Here is a 25,932-nt window from a genome sequence, read left to right as displayed (position 1 = left end):
TGTACTATGTGATTTTTTTTGTATGTTCTTCCCCCATGGCATAACCCGTTTTCACTGTATTTGATTCTGGTGCCCTACATCTTTTATATACATTTTTCTGCTTTGGGGAGGGGAAAGGAAATAACAAAATGCCGAAACAAGGACATAGGTTGACCCATTGTAACAATGAGATGTACAAGACACTATGCTGAAAACGAACTTTACAATTTCAGGGCTGGGAAAGGGAAGGGAGAGGCTGGGGAAGTGGGGAGGGAAGGAAAGGTAGGGGAAAAACAAAGGAGGGGGTAACAATGCTCGATAGGAAATATACTCATTACCTTACTCATGCAACTGTAACCTATTTGTACAGTATCTTTACAATAAAAAATATATTTAAAATTTTGGCAATTTGAAAAGAACATTTGTTTAGTCTAATTATTTTCTAACCATAAATTCAGACATCTTAAAAGCCCTATTCACTTCCCTCCCATATTTAGTGCCCAACCCAAAGTATCCCCAGACACTCTGTTTTGAGATCTGAAAGTTCTCCCAAATCCCTGTTTTAGGAAAGCTTGGGTATAATTTCCTAAGAGGCTACAATTGGGGTAGGGTATGTGGAGCTTCCATTTGTGGTCCTTCCTCTCTGGGAACATAGGATTGGAGTTAGTAGCTCCCTTCCTGGCTCCTGAATAATCAACCTTTCATCCAAATAGTCAATTCCCTCCTAATCATGTTATTATTTGTTCATTCCCTTTGCTGGTGAGTAAAACTGGAGGTTTTTCTCTTTCCTCTCCTAGTCTCACATGCCTATTTCAAAATCTGGGAATTATTTTCACTCATCATTATGCAAGCCTTTAGGTATTAGACACCATTATAAAGAAGAGGGTGAAATGAATTGGAATGTACTATAAACATGTGTGGAAATATGAACTCTCCCTCTGTATAACTAAGGTAGGCTAATAAAAGTATATCACTTCTGAATCTCTTCAGAAAGAAGTTCTTGGTTGCTTTTATTTATGGTACTCTGTGAAAAGATGTGGGAAATGAGGGACACAGACAAAAGGAATGTAGACATTCAGGGTCCCAGAGATATGGGTGAGGCATGTGACACATGGTAATTTAAAGCACTACTTGGTTTTATAATACCTTTCTGGTGTTCTCCATAATGCTAACTCCAGTTTCGATATTATAAAAATAAAGGGAAATTTTACAACATAATGTAAGAAAAACAACCATGATAAATTTGCATTTTTTCACCATCACAGTGAAACATGATACAAAATAAAGGATAGAAAGTTTTCAACGGAATAGAAAATAAGGTTCTCAGTCAACACTTTCCTGTCAGCAGAAAGATATCCACTATGTACAGATCAAGTAAAGGGTTAGGGAAAACGCATTTGAGGAACAACATAATAAAAGATAGTCTTCTGCCCAACTTTAAGCACAGCCCAAGCTACCCTCAGCGGGACACAGCATACCCATGGGGGGAAACTACTTTCTTTGGTAGCCAGAACACTACAGAGATTAGAACCTAGGCAGTGAAATCAGACTAGGGAACAGAAGTGAAGGAGTACCTTGTTAATTCATGGCAAGTGAACTCTGGGGGAAAGTCCTAGAATTGTGAGAGAGGTAGAGAAGGACCACAGCTTTGGGCTAATAGAAATAAACCCATCTTCCCCAGGGCTAAAACCTAATGCCAGTGCCACTAAATGAAAGATTTGTGAATATCTAAGAGTTAGCTGGGTTCATGTATAAAAACATCTTCAATTTCATATAAGAGGATGATTCTAAATAGAAAGTAGCTGCAGAAAAAAAAAAAGCATTTATCCAGAGCAAATTTAACAACAGACGTCTATAAACTTCTGAGTTCAGGTTTAATTACATGGAAGATTTTTTTAAAAATCTATGTATTTGGCTAAAATACACAGACCAAAGCATCTTGTAAAGTAATTCAGATAGCACCTGCTATATAAATAAAATTTAGTGAAAACATGGGGACTATGGAGCAAGCCATCAAAGTAAAATAATAAACAAACTGAAAGAATAAGATGAAAGGTAAAAGTAAGCTAGTAAAGTCAATAAAATTCAATTATAAAATAAGAAGTAGCAATAATAAAAAACAAATCAAACCAACAGAAATTTCAATGAGAACATTTGCTAGAATGCAAAGAATCAGGGGGTTTAGAGAGGTGTAGAGAGCCAGCCAATGGGCAAAGTGTCAGGTACCAAGTTTGAATCCTGGTCTCAAAACAACAACAACAACAAAAACAGAATGAAAAAAAATCAGGAAAAAAATTAACATTAAAATGGTGAAATATGAAGATCATATGCTTCTTAAAACTCTGAGACTTGCAAAATAACAAGCAGAAAAGAACTTGTTCTTTAGAAAAATGGACCCCTTAAATAATAAAGATTGATTATATGGTGATATTTAAAAGTAATGGAAATGGAAAAGATTTTCCATTACATAGTTACTGATCAATTATAAATATGCTTGAGGCAAAGGGGGTTTCCACTTTGTATTAATATATTACAGTTAGATTTTTAAGGGAAACAAAGGAGTTTGGAAACTCTGGAATGGGGTCTTTAAAACTGTAATTCATCACAGAGAAGAAAAATGAGATGCTGGATTTCATAAAAGTTTACCCTCTCCCATGGAGACATTCATCAAAGTGCACTTTAGGTTGGTAAAGAATTGCAATTAGGCAACATATACAAGAAGAGGAGAAAGATTTTAGAAGGTTATATAGTACCTCTACACAGTTCCTAAGAACATCAGACTGTAGAACAACTTCAATTAACATGGGAAATTAAGACACTGTCTAGTGTTCTGTGCATGCCTGTTTAAAACCCGCAGCGTATCTAGACACCAGTGGCTCACCTGTAAAACTAGGTACTCAAGAGGCTGACTGGTTAAAGACAGCATGTGCAGAAAAGTATGTGAAATTCCATCTCTAAAATAACCAGCATAAAGCGGGGATGGAAGCATGCCTCAAGAGGCAGAGTGTCAGCAAAGCAATCAAGCTAAGAAAGCTTCAGCTCCCAAGTTCAAATACTAGTATTGTCAAAAAATAAAATAAAATAAAAAGGCTATAATATAGACATAGTGTGAGTCCAAACTTGCAAACATATGAATCTAGTACTTTATTATTTTAAAATACATGCTAGAAAACATCATATTAAGAAGATGATTATATAATGAAGCATTCTGATATAATATAAAAACTCAATAGAGAGACAGGCTTCATTGTCTCACACCTATAATCCTAGCTACTCAGAAGGCAGAGATCTGAAAACCAAAGTTCCAAGCCAGCCTGGGCAGATAAATCCATAAGACTCTAATCTCTAATTACTCAGTAACATTTCAGAACAAGAGACATAGCTCAAATGGGAGAGCACTGGCCATGAGCAAAGAGAGAGAGAGAGAAAGGCTTCGAGTACAAGACATAGTACTGGCACACAAAAAAAACAAAAGTCAGTAAAAGTTGTCTGTGGTCTGCAATCTCTTGTTTTCTTCTTTATGCTTTTCCTATTTCATTAAATTTTCTACAATGACTCCTAACTTTAAATCTTAAAGCAATAGTTATTTAAAATATATATAGAAAGGAAAGACATTCACTGTTGAGCAGGCCTACGGCTGATTTAAATATATATATATATATATATTAAAAGATTTATTTTATTTAATATTCAAAGGGGGGAACCAGAGGAGATATAGAGATTTTTTTTTTAATTTGGAGGAATTTTCAAGTCCTCCTGAGTCCTTTTTTGTTATCCAAAGAATAATGATGTCTGTTGCTAGGAGGAAGAGACAGAGAAGCACTTGATGTCCGCCAGCATGAAGTGCGGAACTGTGCTGCATTTGCTATGAGCAGCTCTAGCAAGCTTTCTTAAGGAGTCCTAATCAGTAAAACAAAAACATTCTCAAAACACTGGCTCTCATCTTGCTCTTCTAACCCATACTCCCCCAGTGTATTGGAGTAAAAAAAAAAAAAATAAACTTGTGAGCAAAGTTAGTCTCTGGTTTTAATTCTAAGCCATACTTTCAATAATCACAACATACTGTTCTACTTTTGAGAGCCTCAGGACAAATAAACCAAACCTTACACAGTGCCTAGCATGAAACATAGCAAAGGAAGAGTGGGTGAGAAGTTCTAGTCAAGTCCAGCCATTTCAGGGAAAGGAACACAGGAGCCCACTTTATTTCACACTCTTGCCTAGTGTAGCCAAGCCAGGTATCAGTAACATTAATGAAGATGAAAGCATATTCCCAGAAGAGGAGACAGAGCTGGGTGTTGGGCCCTGACCTACCAGGTGGCTCTGTTCTGTGATTGTGAGATTCAGACTTAACAGGAGAATCAATCTACCAGTCTCAACTTCAGCCAACCAGATCTTGCACTCTGTTTATCTGAGCTCTGGATTGGTTTGGATTCCAGTGGATCTGAACTGTTCTGGAAGAAGCAGCTAGCCTTGTGACTTTCAGACACTAGTTACTACTTTTTCAGAACATTCCTCAGATGTTCATCATTATATTTATATCCCTAGGAAAACTGAGGAAAAGAGCAAGATAAATATCTTGTTTAAGGGCCACTAAGTGGAGTGATAAAAACTGGCTCTTCTGAAAAACCATTCTTTTGCTCAGACAACTGAGCCAAGGTGATTCTTTTTTAGATTAGCAAAGTAGTCTAAAATGTCATATTTCTTTTCAGCAGTGTCATCTTACATAATCATCTGTCTTTGAAATCTCTCTGGCCTTTCTGCTCCCCCACATCCAGTTGGTTAAAAAATCTTGCTGATTCTCTCTCTACAATGATTTTGAGCTTGTCCTTTTTATGACCTCCAACCAGCTGCTTGGTTCAGCCTTCAAGGAAGTATACTCCGACGCATCTATTGTAACTGTCTTTTTCATGCATTTCCATGATCAAATACATGTTCCACATTGTTGCCAGATCATTGTCCTAAATTGAGAATCTGATCCTTTTCCTCCTGTGTTAGACATGCTTCTCTCACGCACCAGAAGCCATTATTCTAGGAAAGTATTCCTCTGTTATTCTATCAATAATCCCCCTGAGTCCACTGGGTTTCATGAACTGACCCTGTTCCTGCACCGCCCTTTCCCCCACCTCCTATATCCCCAGAGATGGGCTCAGGCTCCAGGCCATCTGGACCCATCTGCTGTACTGGCCCCAAATTGAGAAATGACTCACGTGAATGGTCCCATACTAGACAATCAAAGTCTTTTCTGTGGCCCTTTGCCCAAAGTGTCCCCAAAGATACTCTCTTTTGAATGATGCAAGCTTCCAAGGCTGCTGTGGCTAGACCTATCTGGGACACTCCCATAGAAAGTAAAGCCAAGAGAGAAGACCAAGACCAAGACCAAGACCAAGACCAAAACCAAGACCAAGAGAGGACACAGATAATGAGAAGCTAGAATAGAGAAGGGGAAAGGCTTCAACTGAAGGAAAGATGCCCTGGAGACCACAGTCACCACCATGCTTCTGTTAACGTGGATTTATCACCTATAGGAGCAAACAAACACTCCCCCTTTCCTGTAAACTATACTAAATTGTTTGCTTGACAATTTTATGTGCAAGAATCATAGTATATGTCACTCCACTACCTAGAACTTTTAGTAGCTTCTTATTCCCTTCAGAAAAAACAAAACAAACATACAATCAAAACTCTTCAGCACAGTATTCAAATTCTTCAATGAAAGAGACCACTTTATCACTTCAGCTTTAACTCTCTTGTCCCAGACTCATCTTTTTTTTTTTAATTGTGAAAATACCGTATAAAGGGGTTACAATTACATGGGCAAGATAATGAGTACATTTCTTATCAAGCATTGTTGCCTCCTTTTTTCAGACTCATCTTTTGTTAATGATACTGGGATTTGAACTTAAGATCTTCAACTTGCGAGTAGACACTCTACCACTAAGCCATATCTCCAACCTTTAGTTTTTTTACACTGATTATTTTGAAAGAGGGTCTCATTTTGTTCCCTAGATGTGCCTGAACTTTAATCTCCATATTTTAGGCTTCCCACTGTAGCTGGGATGATAGGTAGATACCACCACACCTAACGTCTTCCAGAGCTGGAATCTGATGAATGTTTCTGTACAAGCTGGCTAGAACTAGAATCCTCTTGTCTCAGCCTTCCACATAATCACAATGACAGGCATGGGCCACTGCCCCTAGTTGAAAGGGAGTGTTTTTAATTATTTTTGCCTGGGCACCATGTTCCTTCCAACTTAGCTCCCAAATAGCTAGGAATACAGTCTTGACCAATGGCCAGCTTTTATTTCTTTTCTCTCTTCTTCCTTTATCTTGCTTTTCTTTTTTTTTTGTGGCACTGGGGTTTAAAATCAAAAGTCACACAAAATTAAGGAAGTGCTCCATTGCTTCTAACCCTCAAGTAATTCTGTAAATATTAAATCATCATCATCATCATCATCATCATCATCATCATCATCATCATCATCATCATCATCATCATCATCATCATCATAGTATCTTTGCCCTGATTTCTTTCTCCATGCTATTACCCATATTTCCTATTTCTGAATTTTCTTTTACTCTTTCCTTCATTACTCAGTCTTCCAGGTCCAATGCATACTAAATGCTAATGTATTTTTACATTACAGTTCAGAACATGTATATCTCACCCTACCAATCACCTACTCTTTCTAAGGCTTAACTGGTAGCATCTGGTCATCTGTTCCAGAGATCAGACACTCCAAAAATGTTTGCAACTCTGAACAAACATGAAAAGGTTAATACCTAACAGCTTCTTCAGTCTTCTTTACAAGAAAAATTTTCAAAAAGTAGCCTTAGTACTATATGACTCAGCAATTGTACTCTTGGGCATTTGTCCCAGAAGAACAAATGTATATCAACAGAGAAACCTGTATACAAATATTTATAGCAGCTTTACTCATAATAGCCTCAAACTGGAAATAACACAGATGTCCTTTAGTAACTGAATGACCAAACAAACTGTGGTATGTCCATATAATAGAATACTACTTAGAAGTTTTTTTTAAAAGACACACTATTATTACATGCAACAACCTGAACAAAATTTTATGAATTATATTGAATAAAAAAATCCTCAAATGTTACATATTGTATGACTATACTTATATAAATCTTAAAATGACAAAATTAGAGAAAAAGAGAACAGGTAACAGGTTTCTTTGGGTTACAGATGAGATATGAAGAGAGGAGTAAGACAAATGATTATAGCCATTAAAGGCAACAGAAGGGATCCCTACAGTTATAGAAATGTTCTGTATCCTGATTGGATCAATGTCAGTATCTTGGTTGTGATATTGAAATACAGTTCACAAAATGTTATAGGAGGAAACTACGTAATAGGTACAAAAGATCCATCTGTACAATTTCCTATATTTCCTTCTGTGGGTCTATAATTACCTCAAAGTAGAATGCTTAATTAAAATAGAAAGTAGCTATATCCCAAATCTGAGCTAAAAAGCAGATTCTAAGTGCTGATGATCTCACAGCTAATCACAGTTCTAAACACCAAATCTCACTGTGACTGCTAAAACTATAAGGTTTTACATATGAGGGGTGAGTAGCAATCTTAAAGCAGGCAACAAATAGAACCACTCTGGTTCCCATGAGAGAGGAGACAGGAAAAACATTTCCAAAACCAGGATGGTACAAGGAATAACAATTACTAACAATACAACTGTCCTTTCCCAGGTCACCAAGCTGGAACCCCAGGTGATGGTCCATCTTTGCAAGTGCATGGCTGGGGCTCCAGGGAAATAAATAACAGCCACTGATCTGTGAAATCTGATCTGTTTGCCATTTAGATCCATGTGACTCATAGAAGCTGGCTGCCCCTTCTAAAAATACAGAAAATCTGCAACCTAAGCAACTTGGGTTCATGGGCTCATGGATTTTTTTTTTTAATTCAAGTTCTACACATTTAGAGATAATGGTTATATTTGTAACAGCAAGGCAAAGGAAATCCTGCTGCTCAAGTGATGGGAACCAGGTTAAAATCTAGAAGCAAAAAGGATCCAAAGGTTTATCTGGATGTATACATTTTATATGGGTTATATGATACCCTCAGGAACAGGAACATGAGCTCTGAAGTCCTTGTGGGCTAGAAGGATGTCATTCCTTGGGCATTGGGTGTGTCCTACTAAATACCTGCCCCAAAAGAGAACAGAGGGAGTCATGAGCTATTAAAGGCAGGCAGGGCGTGGTGGGCACATGAGTGACTAGACACCACTTGGACTGGCAGTAGTTGAATCTGAGAGGACGCAGTATGCTTAATCTGGAACTTCTTATCTTGTACAGTCACACTAAGAATCTTTCCCAGCAACGTCCTCATCCCCAACTGGTGAATGAGGCAGTAGATTTCTGGGTATCAGCTCTTGGATACCGATTCCTTCCCCAGAAGCTTAGCCCTATGTGAGCTTTCAGAGTGGGCTAGCCTAGAGACCCACCTGCCAGAACCACTACTGCACTTACTCACCCATCAGGACACTCAGCAACTTCTGCACTCTGGAGTTGACCCCCACAATTCGGTAGAGTCCTTGTTCATTGATCCCTGAGAAGAGAAGCAGTGACGATTTAATTAGAAGTGTGTCAGAACACAAGTCAGGCCAACAAGGCCAAATGCTTTTTTTTCTGTTTTTCAATTTTCATTTTCTCAGTTCCTTTAAAAGCTGCTGTAATTAAAGTCCCCTGTCACTCAGCTTAGCTCTTAGCAAAGGAGTGGGATGTGGTACAGCTGTCTAGGATTTCACGGATGTGCTGCACACTGCAGCCCTCTGCAGCCCTCATGTTAGTTCAGTTATCAGAGGGGAAAGACACCTTCCTCTTCACTTGCCAAGCTGAGAGACTCAAGAATTTTGAAAGATACAAAATATATATCCTTTTATAAATGTTGCATTTAGACCCTTCTACCTTCTTTGTGCTGTTCTTGGAGTTTGAACTCAGGACCTGCACACTGTCCTTGAGCTTCTTTTGTTCAAGGCTAGTGCTTTTACCATTTCAGCCACAGCTCCATTTCCAACTTTTGGATGGTTAATTGGAGCTGACTTTCCTGCCTGGACTGGCTTTGAAATGCAATGCTCAAATATCAGCCTCCTGAGTAATTAGAATTACAGGTATGAGATACCAGCACTCAGCTTTTAATCCATTTTTTAAAGCCCCAAAATCACATGATTAAAAAATTCATGTAAAGGACAAAACCCTGATAACTTATTTTTATATGATGAAAATATTAATGTATGGCTTTTAATATGTTAATGAATGCTAGCCCAAACTGACAATTTAAAAATCCATGCATTTGCATTATAAATATTGTTTATAAAGGAAAAAGGAAACCACCTTCATGAATCCAAGGTATTATAGAACTAGACTTGACATTCCAACATCTGACCAAAGAAACCAAAGCTCATTTACAGATATAGTTCAAATCAGTACCACACCATTTACAAAGGGAGCAATGGGACCTAGTCACTTGAAATAGCTTTCTTCTGTCTGGTGTCAGCCCATCATATCTGACACTTCTCAAATAAGTAGTTGCCTGCTAGCTCTCTGATTCTCCTGCTGTCCATTTTTTGACCAAAATAAACTTCTTAAGTTCATATTACCTCTTCTCTTCAAGCCTAACAGTGGAAAGCAATGTATGTATACCACAGTGAAAATTCATTATGGACCCTACAGGGGCCACATGATTGAGCACAGCCCATTCTGACAACATTATCAACCAATCAACACTCAGGCTTATGTATCAGCTCACGTCCCACCTCACAACCTTTTCTCTAATTGTTCCTTCATAAACCAGGCTCACTCTTTCACCAGATTTTTACATCATTCAAGTGTCGGCTTCAGTTCATCTTCTTTAATCTAATGCAGCCCACAGTCAACACAATAAACCACTAGAAAATCGGAATTGGCGCTGTGGCTCAAGCAGTAGAGCACTTGCCTTGAGGGGAAGATCTGAGGGACAGAGCCCAAGTCCACAGTCCAAGCCCCAGGACCAACAATAAATAAATAAATAAATAAATAAATAAATAAATAAATAAATAAATAAATAAATAAATAAATAAATAAATAAATAGAATCATCCTGTGTGTGTGTGTGTGTGTGTGTGTGTGTGTGTGTGTACATACATGTGTGTGTTAGTAAGCCATACTTAAAGCCCTTTTGTGCTCTGATTAGTTTTTGAGATGGGGCTCTTACTTTTGGCTTCCCACTATAACTGGGAGGATAGGTCTATACTACCATGCCCAACTTTTTGTGTTGAGATAAAGTCCCAAAGTCTTTTTTGTTCAGACTGACCTTGAGGCTCCATCTTCCTGATCTCATCCTCTCAATTAGCTAGAATGATAGGCAAGTGTCACTGTATCTAGCTAATTGATGAGATGAAATACCAACAGCTTTTTGCCTAGTTATCCTTGAATGGTGATCAGTCCCACCCATCTCTGCCTCCACAGCAGTTAAGATTACAGGCATAGGTCACTAAAATTGTATTTTAATTTGGTTCCTTGCTTGTCCATTTTTCTTCACAATAGAAACAAAAACTCCAAGTATAGCATTCTATTTGGTCACTATTATGCTCCCAGGCCTTAGGTCAGTATAGAATATAAAATAATGAACAGACAGCCACTATAACCTGCACAGGGAAGCCAACATGTATTTGCTGGGGGGAAAAAAAATCAGTTCTCGTGTTTCAGTGTCTTCCACAAGGCCTATACAAAACTGAAACAAGGAGGAAAACTAAAGACTGATAGAATTTTAGGGCTGAAGCCACTTTAGATCATGCCTCTCATTCTAGATGGATCCTAGCCCAGAACACTGAGGAACAGTCCCATATTCCTCAGTCACAGAGAATTTGTTAAGTGTGTCAACTTGAAAAGTCTGAATTAACTCTCTCTCTTACCCCTGAGCTTTCCTAACACTTTACACAATCCTGGCTCCCAGTGGACAATTACCAATGAATCCTAGATCATTTGGATTATTGTTCATCCCTGCTCCCCACAGATATGTGTATACACAAATGCCTGGTAAGAGGGAAATGCCCACTTCCTGAATGCTATTTCACTCATAGTGTCCTCCTTTCTTATTTGGGTCAAATGAAAATCTTCTACGGGCGGGGGAGAGAAAGCTCATCAATACAGTGCATGCCCAAAGACCAGTGTCAGATGCTCAGGACCACTCACTAACATCAAATCAAATCAAAGGGAAGGACTGAGAGTTAAGAGACTAGCCCTGGCCAAGTTAGGGAGGACCTAACTCAGAAACAGAATATTAACAAAAAAAGCTGGAGATGTGGCTCAAGACAGATCATTTGCCTAGCATGCAAAAGCAAAAAAGAAAAAAAGAAAGGAACACTTTGGATCTGTAATAGATTCTGAAAAGAGTTAAAAATGACCAGATCTTCCTCTTGGTTTTAGTTGTTAGAAACTCAGAGATAGTGGCCCACCTTAGGCAAAGTGTTGGTGCTAGTGGTGTACATTCACTATTGGCTCCATCTTTTTGCCTCTACTTTGTTAACCCTGTGTTCCTTATTTCACACTCAATTCTTTTCAAATGAAAAGCAAATTTAGACTCCTGTTGAAAAAATACCTTATTATATAAACACCTAAAAATTAAAAACTAGAATAAAGCAAATAGGTAAACCAAAGGAAGGTAGAAAAAAATGACACACTGGCACCTGTACAACAGTATATACCTTCTCCTGCAACCACCAGAATGGGCTCAATTGGACAGGTTTCTGTAACTTCACCTTCCTCTTAAGGTATATAATTAAGAAAATAGTTGAACATTGTGGTACATACATAGTCCCAGCACTGAGGAGGAGGAGAAGGAGGCAGGAAGATCAGGAGTTAAGGCCAGCCTGTGCTACATAAAGAAACCCTGTCTCAGAGAGAAAAAGAGAAAAGTAGGGGAAAATGAGACAGAGAAAGATAGAAAGAGGAAGGGAGGTAGGAATGAATAGATGGATGGAAGGGAAAAGAACAAAAAGGATGGATAGAAAGGGAGGGAAACAATGTAAGAAATATATTTATAGTAGTGATTCATAGTTCGTGCAGTATGTTTCATTATTGTAATGCTGGGGCTTGAATTCATATTGTTGGGCTTGCTAGGTAGGAGCTCTATGTCTTTGAGCTGAACCTCCAGTCCCTTTACTTTTTTTAAATTTTTTCAAATAGGGTCTTATTTTTACCCTTGAGCTGTCTGGGACCTCAATCCTCCTATTTAAGCATACTACACACCTGGGAATATTATTTTCCTTGCAAGCTGTTTTCTTTGGCTGGTCTTGAACTTCAAGGCTTGAGTCCCAGATACTTGGACTGATGAAAGTAGTTTTTTACTACATAACTGAACCATTGTTGACTTAACCAAGTTTTATAACATTTGGCCAGGTCTTGATTATGCATGTGAACAATACTGCTGTATAAATACCTTAATGTTTAATCTTTATGATCAATTCCTATGTAATTCCACATTGTAGTCCCTGGACATACTTTATACATCTTTGCAACCTGTCATGACACTTTGCTAAACACTTAAAATTGTTTCTAAAAAATAAATTAAAAAATAAAAATAAATGCAATTAAAAATTTTTTTGGAAAGAAAATTTTTGATGAGACATAAGGCATAAGAGGCTCAAGAGGTTGTACCCCTTTCCCCCTCCATTTAGTCAAAGTTTTGTGGCCTTTATAAAGAAGTTTATATTTCACAACTGGTAAGGTTATGACCCTGTTTTAAAATAGAAGGCTTTCTTTTCAATAGATAAAAAGGGCTGGTTGTTGAAGAGGCTGTGGAATAAACAAGATTTTCATCTCTGACAATGGTTCAAATAAAATCCAGTGAAAAGATGGTTAATAGTTTTTTCTCAGAGCACAACAGACCAGAGCCCTCAAAGCTCCAACCTGACAAAAGTGAGGATTCTCCTTTGTGGCAGTCTCTGAGAAGAGAATAGACACTATGGGCTGAACCAGCCTCTCTAATCTCAACGTCTGTTCCAGTGGATCCAGGAAAGGTCAGTACTCAACAGGGGCCATACCCTTTCTCTGGACCCAGAATCCTAACCAACTCCCCAGAACAGCAGTTTTTAACCCCAATTCCACAACTCTGTTCACTGACTGAAAGAATCCAGAGGTTTATGACTTAGACAGGAAAGTAATTATACATTCTTATTTCCACTGACATATAACTGACATCACACATATTTCCTTCCATTATGAATGTAGGCAGAAAACCACAGTGGCATTAACAGTGGCCTGCACTGTGGTCCAAAAATTATAGCTATTTTCCTAACATATTACAGTTACTCCAGACATCTAGAAATATCACCGCTTCTAGGTTTCAGCACTATCAGACTCATCTTAGGAAAAAGAGAACTTGTTCACAAACAAACATAGCTACTACTATATCATAACTATGCCTTGAAGTATTTTAATAAATAAATTTCAATTACTGGTTTCTATAAACCTATGTATTTTACACTTATGTATTTAGAACACTCCTCTTATTAGCCAAAGAGATAGACAACATGAAGCAGATAGACAATTCATGCTTCAGCTCAATGTGATTTTGGAAACATATGAACTATGCTATTGGGGAACTTAATGAGTCATTGAAAATTGGGTAACAGCAGGTAGCAGGTCTGACGTCTCTCCAGATGCTTGACCTGCCAGAAAAAGGATGCCATCTGTTAAACTACTTTACCTCTGGTTTCCACAGCATGGATGCATTTCCTGATGATGCTGAAGCCAATGCTATCCAACTGTGCAGCTGAAAGAGCAAAAGAAAGGCAGTCAAGCTCTGGTTGTGCAAATCAACTTCAGGGTAAGCTGTGACCAATCCAATGACAATTACTGCATGATATGGTCATGTGTCCTTTAATTTTTTCCATGGAGAAATAAAAATAATGAAAATAGAGTTTAAAAATGAGCTGGCACCAATTAAGAACTATCATATGCTAGTAAGGTCTAAGCACTTTGCCTAAGAGTTCTCATAGTAATTTCAAGTTAAAGTAACCAGCAACTGAATCCACCATTTATAACTGAAGAAATGGGAGCACAGTGAAGGGATCTTAGGATGGAAGTGTAGAACTGCCTATGGTCACCTCCAAACAACAAAAATGTTGGGCATGTGCTATATACTAAGATTATCTCTTTTAATCCTAACTGGTCATCCAAGATAATGATGTCTATCATCAGCTTCATATTACAGATGAAGAAACAGAAGTTTGTAAAAACTAAACTTCTCCAGTGTTGCAAAGTTAATATATGGAGGCTTGTCCAGAGTCCATAACAAATACGGCCTTATATATGACCCTAAGTTAATGTATAATCTTGTTCAGGTAATTAGAAAAAAAGGAAAATGAAGAGGGAAAGGGGGAAGAAAATAACCCAGAGGAAAATTAAAACAGTCAAGGACAAAGAAGCTGCTATAGTTAGAAATGCTCAGGTAGTCCAGCCAACCTTCCCTGTGGCAAATCAGCAGGTGGTGAGAGGCTTCTCAACTTGCTTCACAACCTACTAGTGTCACTCAGAAAATATATACTCCACAGCAGCAACCTCTCCCACAATGAAGAGCCAAGTTTCTAATCTGGCAACTAGGAGCATGGAAATCTACCAGCCCTTCCCACAATGCTTTGGTTCCCAGGATAATGTGTATGGTCATCTGTAAAAATGGGCTCCTCCTTGATCTCCTCAAGACACTGGGACAAGACCTTCTATAGATCCATGATGGGAGTGAAGGAAGGTGTGGTTGAGAGTGTGAACATAGGTTAATTCCAAATGATCTGTGATCATTCAGGGAAAAAAACAAGTTTTCATTATATGAAAACTGAGCAATATCTGAACTTATCTCAGCTCATCCAAATGAAATCTTTCTCAAATCCTTGGTATAATCAGATCTAAAATCTGAAAAATCACTGAGAATAGCCAAAATCAAAGTAAAAAGAGAAAAATTCTCCAAAATTTCTTCCCAAAGTGTACGTATTATAAATGTACTCCACTTCTAAAATAGTAAGTATAGAACCAGAAGAAAAACAAGAAAATAACAACTATCAACCCCAGAAAATTACGTGCCACACAGATCATTCTTCTTATTCCTTAAGACAGCTAAGAAGGTGACAGTTTTCTTGATAATGGCCATTCTAACTGGGCTGAGGTAACATCTGTGTTGTTTTGGTATGCATTTCTTTTATGGCCAGAGATGTTGAACAGTTCTTCATGTGTCTATTGGCCATTCTTCCTTCTTCTAAAGAAATCTCTTTAACCCATTTGTTAATTGAGTGACTGTTTCTTTCAGGGTTTATTGCGGGGGGTGGGGGGGGGAGTGGTAACTTTTTGAGCTTTAGGTACATTTTAGATATGAGGCCCTTATCTGATACATAGCTGGTAAAAAAAAAAAAAAAAAAAAAATCTCCCATTCCGTGGGCTTTCTATTTATCTTGTTAGCTATGTCTTTTCACATGCAGACACTGTTCACTTTTATGGAATACTATTTATCCAGTCTGTCTTTGACTTGTTGTGATTCTGCATTTTTACTTAGGAAGTTTCAACCCACGCCTAGGAGCCATAGTGTTTCCTCTACCCCTTCTTGTAATATTTTTTTGGTATCTGGGCTTACATTGAGGTCTTTGATCCATTTAGAATTAATTCTGGTACATATGTGCAATGATCATATAAAATAATGTTTATCTACATGAACTCAGGAAATGAAAACAAGAGGCTTTTTTTTTCTTTTTGGTCAGTCGTGGGGCTTGAACTCGGCTTCGACGCTATCCCTCAGCTCTTCAGCTCAAGGCAAGCACTCTACCGCTTGAGCCACAGCGACACTTCTGGTTTTCTAGTTGTTTATTGGAGATAAAAGTCTCAGTCCTTGCCCGGGCTGGCTTTGAACCATGATCCTCAGATCTCAGCCTCCTGAATAGCTAGGATTACAGGTGTGAGCCACCAGCGCTCTGCTAAGAGGCTTTTTTCTTAGTTGCTGTTTGTGTTTTCTTTTCCTTTTGTCTTATTTGTTCATTCATCTATGGGAGGATTAATGGGAGGAGGCACAGAAATGATGGGACAAAGGGAGAACAAATGCACCAGTGGCACTGGAAAGATACTATGTTGAAAATGAACTACAGAGCTTGTTTGTAGGTAGGGACAGTAGGACAAAACTGGGAGAGAACAAGGGAAGCAGTGACACTGTTCAAAAAGATATATACTCTTAGCCGGATGCTGGCAGCTAATGCCTATAATCCTAGCTATTCAGAACACTGAGGTCTTAGGATGGCAGTTCAAAGACAGCCTGGGCAAGAAAGTTCATGAGACTCTTATCTCCATTAACCCCCAGAAAACTGGAAGTGGTGCTGTGGCTCAAAGTGGTAGAGTACTAGCCTTGAGGGAAAAAGCTCAGGGTGCCTACGTCCAGAGTTTAAGCCCCATAACCGATCAAAAAAAAAAAAAAGAAGAAAAGAAAAAAGGAAGGAAGGAAGGAAGGAAAAAAGAAAGAAAGAAAGAAAGAAAACAAAAGATTTAAAAAATCCTCGTTTCAATATCTTGGAGTTCATTTCAATTAGCAATATTTTGTATGGTCATATGTACATAGCTATTGAGCTACTCTGATCCTCTGCTAGGACTATCCTAGACATATACTAATTATTACAAATAAGAGAAACCGTGAAGCTAGGTTTCTAGAGGGTTAGTTTTTTTCTACCCAAATACTTGTCTTTTATTTCTTCTTTTATTATTATTGTCAAGGTGATGTACAGAGTGGTTACAGTTACATAATAAGTATATTTCTTGTCAAACTTGTTACCCCTTCCCTCATTCTTCTTCTACTTTCTTTCCCACCACCCTCACCCTGCAAGTTAACAGATCACTTCCAATACATTGTCTTGTGTATATTGCTGTTGCATTGGTTCTGTGTTGTTGTTTTTAATGCACTGTGTGAAGTTATTTCTTTTTTCTTTCATTTCCACCCCCTCTTTGGCTTATCCCCTGTTGTCACTGTTTTTGATTTTGATACCCTATGTCTTGTACATACAATTATCTGCTTTGGGGAAGGAAAGAGGAATAACAAAATGGTAAGACAAAGGATAAAGGGTGAACCAGTACAACAGTGATACTGGCAGACATGCTGTTGGAAATTAACTTTACAACTTGGGAGGGAGGGAATTGGGGAGGAGGAAAAGTGGGAGAAAATGAGGGAGAGGGTAAAACTAACAAGAAATATACTCATTACCTTACTTGTATAACTGTAACACCTCTATGCATCATCTTTACAATAAAATATTATTAAAAAAGAAATCTTTATCTGACGTATAACTGTAACCCCTCTATATATCACTTTTATAATAACAATAAAAATGCCCAAAAAGGGAGGGGCTGGGAAGGTGGTTCAGTGGTAGAATGCTTGCCTTGCACAAGGTACTGCATTCGATTCCTCAGCACCACATAAGCAGAAAAAGCCAGAAGTGGCACTGTGGCTCAAGTGGTAGAGTGCTAGCCTTGAGCTGGAGCTGAGGGATAGTGCCCAGGCCCAGAGTTCAGGTCCAATCACACACACACACACACACACACACACACACACACACACACACACACACACACACACACACACACACACACACACACACACACACACACACACACACACACACACACACACACACACACACACACACACACACACACACACACACACACCCCTCCCTATTAGCTAACCCTCTAGGCTTTCAATGACTCACACACACACACACACACACACACACACACACACACACACACACACACCTCCCTATTAGCTAACCCTCTAGGCTTTCAATCACACACACACACACACACACACACACACACACACACACACACACACACACACACACACACACACACCTCTCCCTATCTAACCCTCTAGGCTTTCCAGTATGGGTCAAGTATTTATTCTGCAAATGGTGCTATCGTGAGCATTCTGATTAGAAGCATTCTGGTGTACACACCAGACTGGGATTATTTTTCCAGATAAAACTCCATTAAACTGAAAATTTTCAAATATGGTTACAATACGCAACACACAGTTTAAATAGCAGTTGGAATCCAGAGCAGAATTTGTTTTCATTTTAAATGGGTAGTTTTACTAAGATATAATTAATGTACCATAAAGTTCACCTACTTTAAGTGCACAATTTGGCTGTTGCTTGCATGTTTGCAAAGCAAGGAATTCATCACCACTAGCTCCAGAACATTTTGGTCCCTTCTTCCTCCAGAAAAACCCTATATTCCCTCCTTCTTTCCCATCCCCCATTCCAGGATCCACCATGAATTGGCTTTCCTTATGAATGACTTTCCTCTTTATATATGCTGCACACCTGTGAAATAATAAAATATATGATCTCTCATATCTGGCTTCTTTCACTTATGTTTTCAAGGTTCATCCATGTAGCATAAGTACATCACTCCTTTTAAGGCTCAGTAATATTATATTGTGTGTATCTGTATATCTATTTATATCCATATATACCATCTGGTAAGTATTCATCAGTTGTTTGACATTTCAGTTGTTTCCATTTGCGGCTATTAAGTATAATGCGACTATGAACATCTGTGTCCAAGTCTGTGTAGACATATAGCATAATCTCGGGTCAAAAGATAAATCTATGCCTGACTTCTTGAGGAACTATCAAATTGTTTTCCAAAGCAGCTGTACCATTTTACATTCCCACTAGTGCAGTGTAAGTGTTCCAGTTTCCCTACATCCTTGCCAACATTTATTATGGTCTTTTTTTTTTTATTGTAGTCATCCTAGTGGGTGTCAAGAGTTATTTGTCTGTGGTTTTGATTTGCATTTCCCTGATGATTAATGATGCTGGGCATCTTTTCATGTGGAAGGGAGGACATTCATTCCTTTGTACAGTAGTCAGAATACAGCCTGCTGGAAAGTATTTGTCAGGGAATTACTTTTTTTGTGCTTAAGGAGGTTTCCAAAATGTTTATTCAGTAGGCAGTTTTAGTCTTTTAGAGACTCTTTTCAAAGTCATAGTCCTCAAAGGAGTTTATGGAAAGAGGAGTAATCACTGTGCACAGAGCTTTGGGAGCTACTGAGACTAACTTTGAATTTAGCATTTTAAGAGCAAGTTTGTGAAAATTGTCTTATTCTACACATTGATGAACTCTGCTCTGCAAAGGACCATTTTCTGACCCATAAACATCAAGAAATATTTTGAAAAATTGGAAAAAACCTGGCTCCAGTGGTTAAAACACAAGGCATAAGCCCAACTAGTTGAAAAACAAAGACAGAGTTGGGCAAAAGCCTGACAAGGCAAATCAGTCCTGGAGGCTTTTTTGGTGACATTGTCAGAAATAATATCCCTATCTGTGGAAGTAGTATGTGGTAGAAAGGATTAATGGAACTTTCAATATGTATACAGGAAGGAATTTAATTCCAACACCTGTATTAACTACTGCTTTGCAAAAAAAAAAAATGGCAAAAATAAGAACCCCTACATTCAATTTCTGAGTAAATTATCGTCCTTTTTTTTCCCTCAATGTTAGAGTTGCTCCAACTTGCTATATGCCAGCAAAACCCCTTTACACAGAACTTGTACATAAACATTGGTTGTCTAAAGTCAAATGTATATATCTTTACATATTACAAAGCCAATGATTATGATCAAGGTTGCTCTCTGCTAGACAGCAATTTGTTATAACGGTACATGTTTGATAATTATTTTCAGCTTTGTGTTAAGAAGTGGAGCCCATATTAAACAAGAGTTTCTCCAACAAAGAATTCATGAAATACAGTTTAGCGACCATTGCATTGTTCTAAATCTCTAAACTAGAAATGGTACAAGTTACTACAATGCCCCCAGCACTTCCCATCTCTGGGTCTCAGTTGCTTCTCTTTTTATATACACACACTCACACATGTGCATGTGTGTGCACATACAGTTTGACTTCTAGTTTCCTGCTGACATCACAATTAGGTTACTAATAACAGCTGTTTCATTATTTAACATGGACTGAGGACCATTAATGTGACAGGGACTACAGTGTACACATAAGCAGATCATTAGCCCTGATCTCTGCCTAGTGGGTACATAATCTAAGTTAATTGAGATCTCCTAGTCTGAAAAGTAAATTCCCACTAAAAGGTTTACAGCACTGTCACCACAGAGCACAGTTTACAAATGACAGAGAAAGTGGCCGCCAGATGGAAGCGGCTGTCCTTAATCCCCTCAAGCAGGTGATTCAGCTCTTTCCCTGAGCCAAGGCTCGGAAAAGGTCAGGGATTTGTTTGCAATTTCTGTATCCTTATAATCTCCAGAAATAATCTCTCATTAAATATCTACTAGGCTTGCATTATTCCCTTAATTTGACTTTCGATGACTTGCTGCAGGATCTGTGGTTCCCAGGGTCAATGTCTCCTTCCTATGGCTAAGGCTTATACTGGCCTTTCTTCCTCCTTTAGCCTAAGTTCACTCTGCTCAGATTTGCACTAGGCAGCTCATACTGTCTTGTACTGAATGATGTCCAGGCCAACTAAGAAATGTGCCATCTTCTGAACTTTTACTTTGATCTTTGAAACTTTGTTTCTGTATCTCCTTTTAAAAGATGAAAAAGGAAGAGCCAGAATCACACAAGCTCATTTTGTCAAAGTTCTGTGGAGAATGTAAGAACATAGTAAAAATGGGTAAACATATAGTAAACTTGACAAGTTTTAGGTCAAATCAAGAAATGGAAGAGAGTGCCTGAGAGACTAGGTTTAGGCTATCATTCTGAAATGAATTCAGAATCAAGGACTGACTGCTGTACCACAAGGGGCTGAAAAGAACCACACAAAGCCAGGTATAATCAAATATTTTTCTTGTCCTACCACACTAAAGCTACCAGCACAACTATGTTTATTGCAGCATTATTTACCATAGCTAAGATATGGAACCAACCCAGATGCCCCTCAGTAGATGAATGGATCAAGAAAATGTGGTATATATACACAATGGAATTCTATGCCTCCATCAGAAAGAATGACATTTCCCCATTTGTTAGGAAATGGAAAGGCTTGGAAAAAATTATATTAAGTGAAGTAAGCCAGGCCCAAAGAAGCATAGGTCCCATGGTTTCCCTTATTTGCAATATCTAGTATAGGTATGAGTCAAGCAGAAAAGGTCAGATAATGTGATGTTAGGAAAATGAACCCTTAAATATGTATTTTAATGTTTTCGTTTCTTTCATGCATATGTTTCTAATGCATTTATAAGATTATTTCTTTGTTGCTTTGTATGTCCCTCCCCCACAGTGTAACCCCCGCTTTCACTATATTTGATGTCAGTATAACATGTGGAGGAGATGGGGGCAAACAAGTCGTTTAAGGATTCAGGTGGACCTGCTGCAACAATGAGAAGTACAAAATGTCATGTCAAAACCAGCTTTACAATGTCGGTGGTGGGGGGGGAGGGGGGTATAATTGGGTGGGGGGAGGGGGGAGGCTGGGAAGGGAGGTGAAGGGTAAACAAAGGAGGAGGCTGCAATGCTTGGTAATGCAATGCATGGGCATTATCCTGCCCATGTAATTGTAGCCCCTCTGTACAGTATGTTCTCAAATAAAATAAAATAATATTTAAAAAAAAATATTTTTCTTGTCCTAATGAAAGAGTCTGGTAAATCATTGTAACCATGACTGTAACTACCATAATTATGGCCAAAAAGCCACCACCTTGCTCTGTAGCCGCTTGTTCTCCTAACATATTTTCCCTTGGCTGTTATCATCTTTTTATTTTTTTCTAAATGAAGCTGTAGGTAGAGGAGATGGTGCTGATAGTGGTGCGCATGCACGTGTGTGTGTGTGTGTGTGTCTGTGTCTGTGTGTGTCTGTGTTTCTGTGTCTGTCTATCTGTCTGCATGAACTGTAACAAAGCCATGAACAGTACCTTTGGCACTGCCTTTATTGCTCATAACCTCCTATGTCCAAATTATCACCAAGTCCCTCAATTTTATCTAATGTCTCTCCATTTTGTCTAGCTCTCTCCATCACCACCACCACTTCCTGACCCTACATCCATCATCTATTGTAGACCAACTGCACAGCTTCCAAGCTAGTCTCTTCATACCTCCCCTTGTTTCTCATTATCTGTCCTCTACCTTGTAATACACGTGACCTTGAGAAAATCAGACTGTATTTCCATGGTGCCATTCTACCTGTGATACCACACTGTTCTCAGGAGGATAACCCAAACCCTAACCTTGACTCAGTAGTGGTCCCAGGTGGCTACTCAAGGGCCTCTGCACAGGCTATGAGTGGATCATACCTAAGTCTCTTTGGCCCAAGTAACAAAGATATCCCCTTCAAGCCTCCTCTGACCCCCACCCCTCACCCCAGGTTAATATTCCATATCACATTTGGCCATAATGCCATCAGTCTCTTTCAGAATATACCATACAACTACAAAGTTGTATTTCTGTGACTGTGAAAAACATATTTAATATCAAACTAAAATATGCAATCATGAAGACAATGGTCCACATATCTTTACTTATTTATTTCCTTCTCTATTATATTTCTTTCACTATGTATAATAGTGTTATACTCTGTGTGTGTGTGTGTGTGTGTGTGTGTGTGTGCACGAGCGCTCTCAGGATACATGGATAGGAAAATCAGTGACTGATTAGAGTTGATGAAAGTCAATATTGTGGAGTCAAAATGGCCTTTTAAAATTCCAGCTGATAAAACCTCTATGAGACTAGATAAGTTATTTAAGCTCTCTGGTCCTTGGCTGTGTCATCCTTTGTGAGGATATAAAGGTTAAATAAAGAAATGAATGGCCTGATCTAACCACTTCCTTCCTTCCTGTGCCAATACAAAGAGGTATTACCACCTACTAGTACAGTCCCAAGAATGATTCCAAGAGAAAGGAAAAACAAAATCTGTGCAAGCCAAAATATGAAAGGGGGGAAGATAGACCAAGTTACAATTTTCCTGGGCTTTTTAAAAAATTCCTTTGCTTGTTTATTAGGGTATCTTTTCATTGAACACAACATGTCTGAGTCTAGGGTTAACAGGGAGTCTTTTCCATACCAGGCTAAGTAGACCATGGACAAAGCTACCAGAAAGCAAAAATGCTTTTTCCCCTTAGAGACTTGTGCTTCCCAACAGACCTCACTCTTCAGCCCAAGTGGTTTTCTTAAAAACCACTGGCCTGCTATTACTTAGCTTCAACCCTCAGAACTCAGAAAAACAAACAATGAGGCAAGAAATGGCTAAACACTAATTTTGTATGCAAGAGACTTTCCATAGTATAGGTTGTCTGATCAACATACAGTCTGAAAGAACAGCACTATGAGGGAACACTTCAAAGTTACTGTATATATGTATCCTAGGAATTCTAATCAAACATTCAGAAGACAAATCCATTGACAAATGAGGGGACTAATACTCTAGTTTCTTTTAGATCATATAAATCTTTAGCCTTATACCCTAAGAGAAGAACCCATTATCTAAATTAGTCTTGTCATACATTAAAAAGGATTACCACTTTAAGCTGGTATTCAACAGCATTTTGCCAGTCAGAATTTCCACCATCCACCAGGAATCTTCAATTTTCTTTTAAAAAGTTGTTTTGTCCTCTTGAGAGTGACATTTTCTTTAACCTCTACAAAGCAGTCCTTGATATAGTTGTGATGTCCAGAGGAGACAGGAAGACCTGGAAGTCCAACTACTTCCTTATGATCATCCAGCTTTATGATGATCATCCAAACACTTCATTGTGGGAACAGATGATGTGGCCTCCAAGCAGTTGCATCAGAAAAGCAAGTCTCTTTGAAGGAAAGCTGTGGCACTAATGGACAAAACACCATGACGCACAGGCCATCCTAGAGAATCTGGCAAACAATCTACCTCTAGAGAAACTGTTGCCTCATATCTGGGGAAAGTTCACTATGTTCATGTTGGTTGAAAGTTCACCAAAGAGGACCTCACAGACAGATGAGATATCCAATGAGAACATGCTGCTGGCCAAGGAAGTGTCAGCTGCCACTCATGATGGTACCATTGCTCCATGTGAAGCCATCATGACAGCCCAGAACACTGGTCTTCTCCCAGGCTCTAACATCACCACTAAAGTCAACAGGAACATCACTGAAACCCTGAGTGATAGGTAGCTGATAAAGATTGGAGGCAACATAGGAGCCAGTGAAGGTGTGCTGCTAAATGTGCTGAACTCCTCCAGCTTCTCCTCTGGGCTGATTATGCAGCAGATGTTTGACAATGGAGCATCTACAACTCTGAAATGCTTGATAATCACAGATGAAGCTGTGTTCTCGCTTCCTAAAGGTGTCTACAACACTGCCAGTGCTTGTGGACTGGTACCCAACTGTTACCTCAATGCTTCAATTCTACCATCAATAGGTATAAGGGGGTCAGGGCTTCGTCTGTGTAGACTGACCACTTGCCAAAAGGGTCAAAGCTTTCTTGGCTGATCCATCTGCATCTATGGTTTACTGCCCCTGTGGCCACAGGCAAGGAGCACTCAGGAGATAATTTGGGATTTGGATCTCTTCAACTAATCAAAAATCAACTCACTCAGTTTATTTGCAAATCAAGGCCATAAAGGCCTACATCTCATAAGCAACAATGAATTGTTCCTTCATTGTGTGAGAGAATGGCATTTTCTGGATGTGCTGGAAGACTATATGAAGGTGCAAGAAAAACTCATGAAAGTACAAGAAAATCCCTCCTGTCTAGAGGGTTATGGGAGCTTATTTGGGGGGACATGGAAGCCAGTCTGGAGGGACATAGGAGATTGTCTAGAGAGACACGGGAGACTGTCTGGAGCTGCTATGAGTAGGCCATCTCCTGGGCAGCTGCAGATGCATACTCTTACTGCAGAAATTTACTCAATTTCCCAGTATGATTTGCTCTTTCTAGTCTAGCCTGCTTTGTTCATTGTGAGTTTAATCAATTTCAGCATCACTAAAGACCATGAAGAAAAACACCCACGCTGAAATAATCACAAAGTCACCTGGAAGATGGCTTTCTGACTGGCTCACACACTCCAAGAAAGGACCAGATGCACTCATGCCCTTTCTCCTTATCATGCAAAGCTCAGGCTTCTAAGGTTCTCCGAGTTGTAGCCCCTGGAAAACCAATCTCCATGATGGTGACTATCACAAGCTTCCAGTGTGGCCCAAGAAACGTAGCAAGTAAATTTTTAATAATTCAAATCTAAATTCTCTGCTTTGGCAATTTCAATCCTAGCTCAGGGGCCTAAGACCCTATTTTGCTCCACTACCTAAGATGCCCTAGACATTTCTTTGGCTAGTATTAGTTGAACCATGCAGGCAGATAGGTATGGAGCAGCCGCTCAGTAAATGAATGGATCAAGAAAATGTGGCGCATACATATACATATAACAGAATTCTATGCCTCCATCAGAAAGAATGACACCACACCATTTGTTAGGAAATGGAAAGACTTGGAAAAAATTATATTAAGTGAAGTAAGCCAGACTCAAAGAAACATAGGTCCCATGGTTTCCCTTATCTGCAATAACTAGAATATGTCTAGGACAACCAGAAGAGGTCAAAAGCTATGTACATATGAACAAAATGGACCCCAAAATAGGGACATGAGATTTTATCTTTTTTGTTGTTCTTTTTAATGTACTTATAATGTGATTTTTTTTGTTTCTGTGTATGTTCTTCCCCCATGGTACAACCCCTGTTGTCACTGTATTTGATTCTGGTGTCCTGCATCTTGTATATACATTTTTTTCTAATTTGGGGAGGAGAAGGGACATAACAAAATGCTGAAATAAAGATACAGGATGACCCACTGTTGCAATGTGATGTACAAGACAGTATGTTGAAAATGAATTTTACAACTTTGCAGGGGTTGGGGGAAAGGAGGGAGGAGCTGGAGAGGAAGGGAGGAAAGTGATGGTAGGGGAAAAACAAAGAAGGGGGT

General features: G+C 38.8%; 1 protein-coding gene across 4 annotated transcripts in view; it reads right to left on the bottom strand.

Moving 5' to 3' along the window:
* The window catches only part of Arhgap26 (Rho GTPase activating protein 26), a 447,402-nt gene that overhangs the window by 177,862 nt on the left and 243,608 nt on the right, over positions 1 to 25,932 (bottom strand). For all 4 annotated transcript variants that reach the window (XM_070036290.1, XM_070036291.1, XM_070036292.1 and 1 more), the window contains exons 13-14: positions 13,702 to 13,767; positions 8,489 to 8,563 (exon numbers count right to left, since the gene is read on the bottom strand). In XM_070036290.1, the coding sequence (XP_069892391.1) occupies positions 8,489 to 8,563; positions 13,702 to 13,767 (141 nt within the window). The remainder of the gene's footprint in view (positions 1 to 8,488; positions 8,564 to 13,701; positions 13,768 to 25,932) is intronic.

This window comes from Dipodomys merriami, unplaced genomic scaffold (assembly GCF_024711535.1).
Source record: "Dipodomys merriami isolate MVZ:Mamm:240054 unplaced genomic scaffold, mDipMer1.0.p SCAF_27, whole genome shotgun sequence".
NCBI classification, from domain to species: domain Eukaryota; kingdom Metazoa; phylum Chordata; class Mammalia; order Rodentia; family Heteromyidae; genus Dipodomys; species Dipodomys merriami.
The sequence above is the reverse complement of the archived record's forward strand: the minus strand, read 5'-3'. Positions and strand labels throughout refer to the sequence as shown.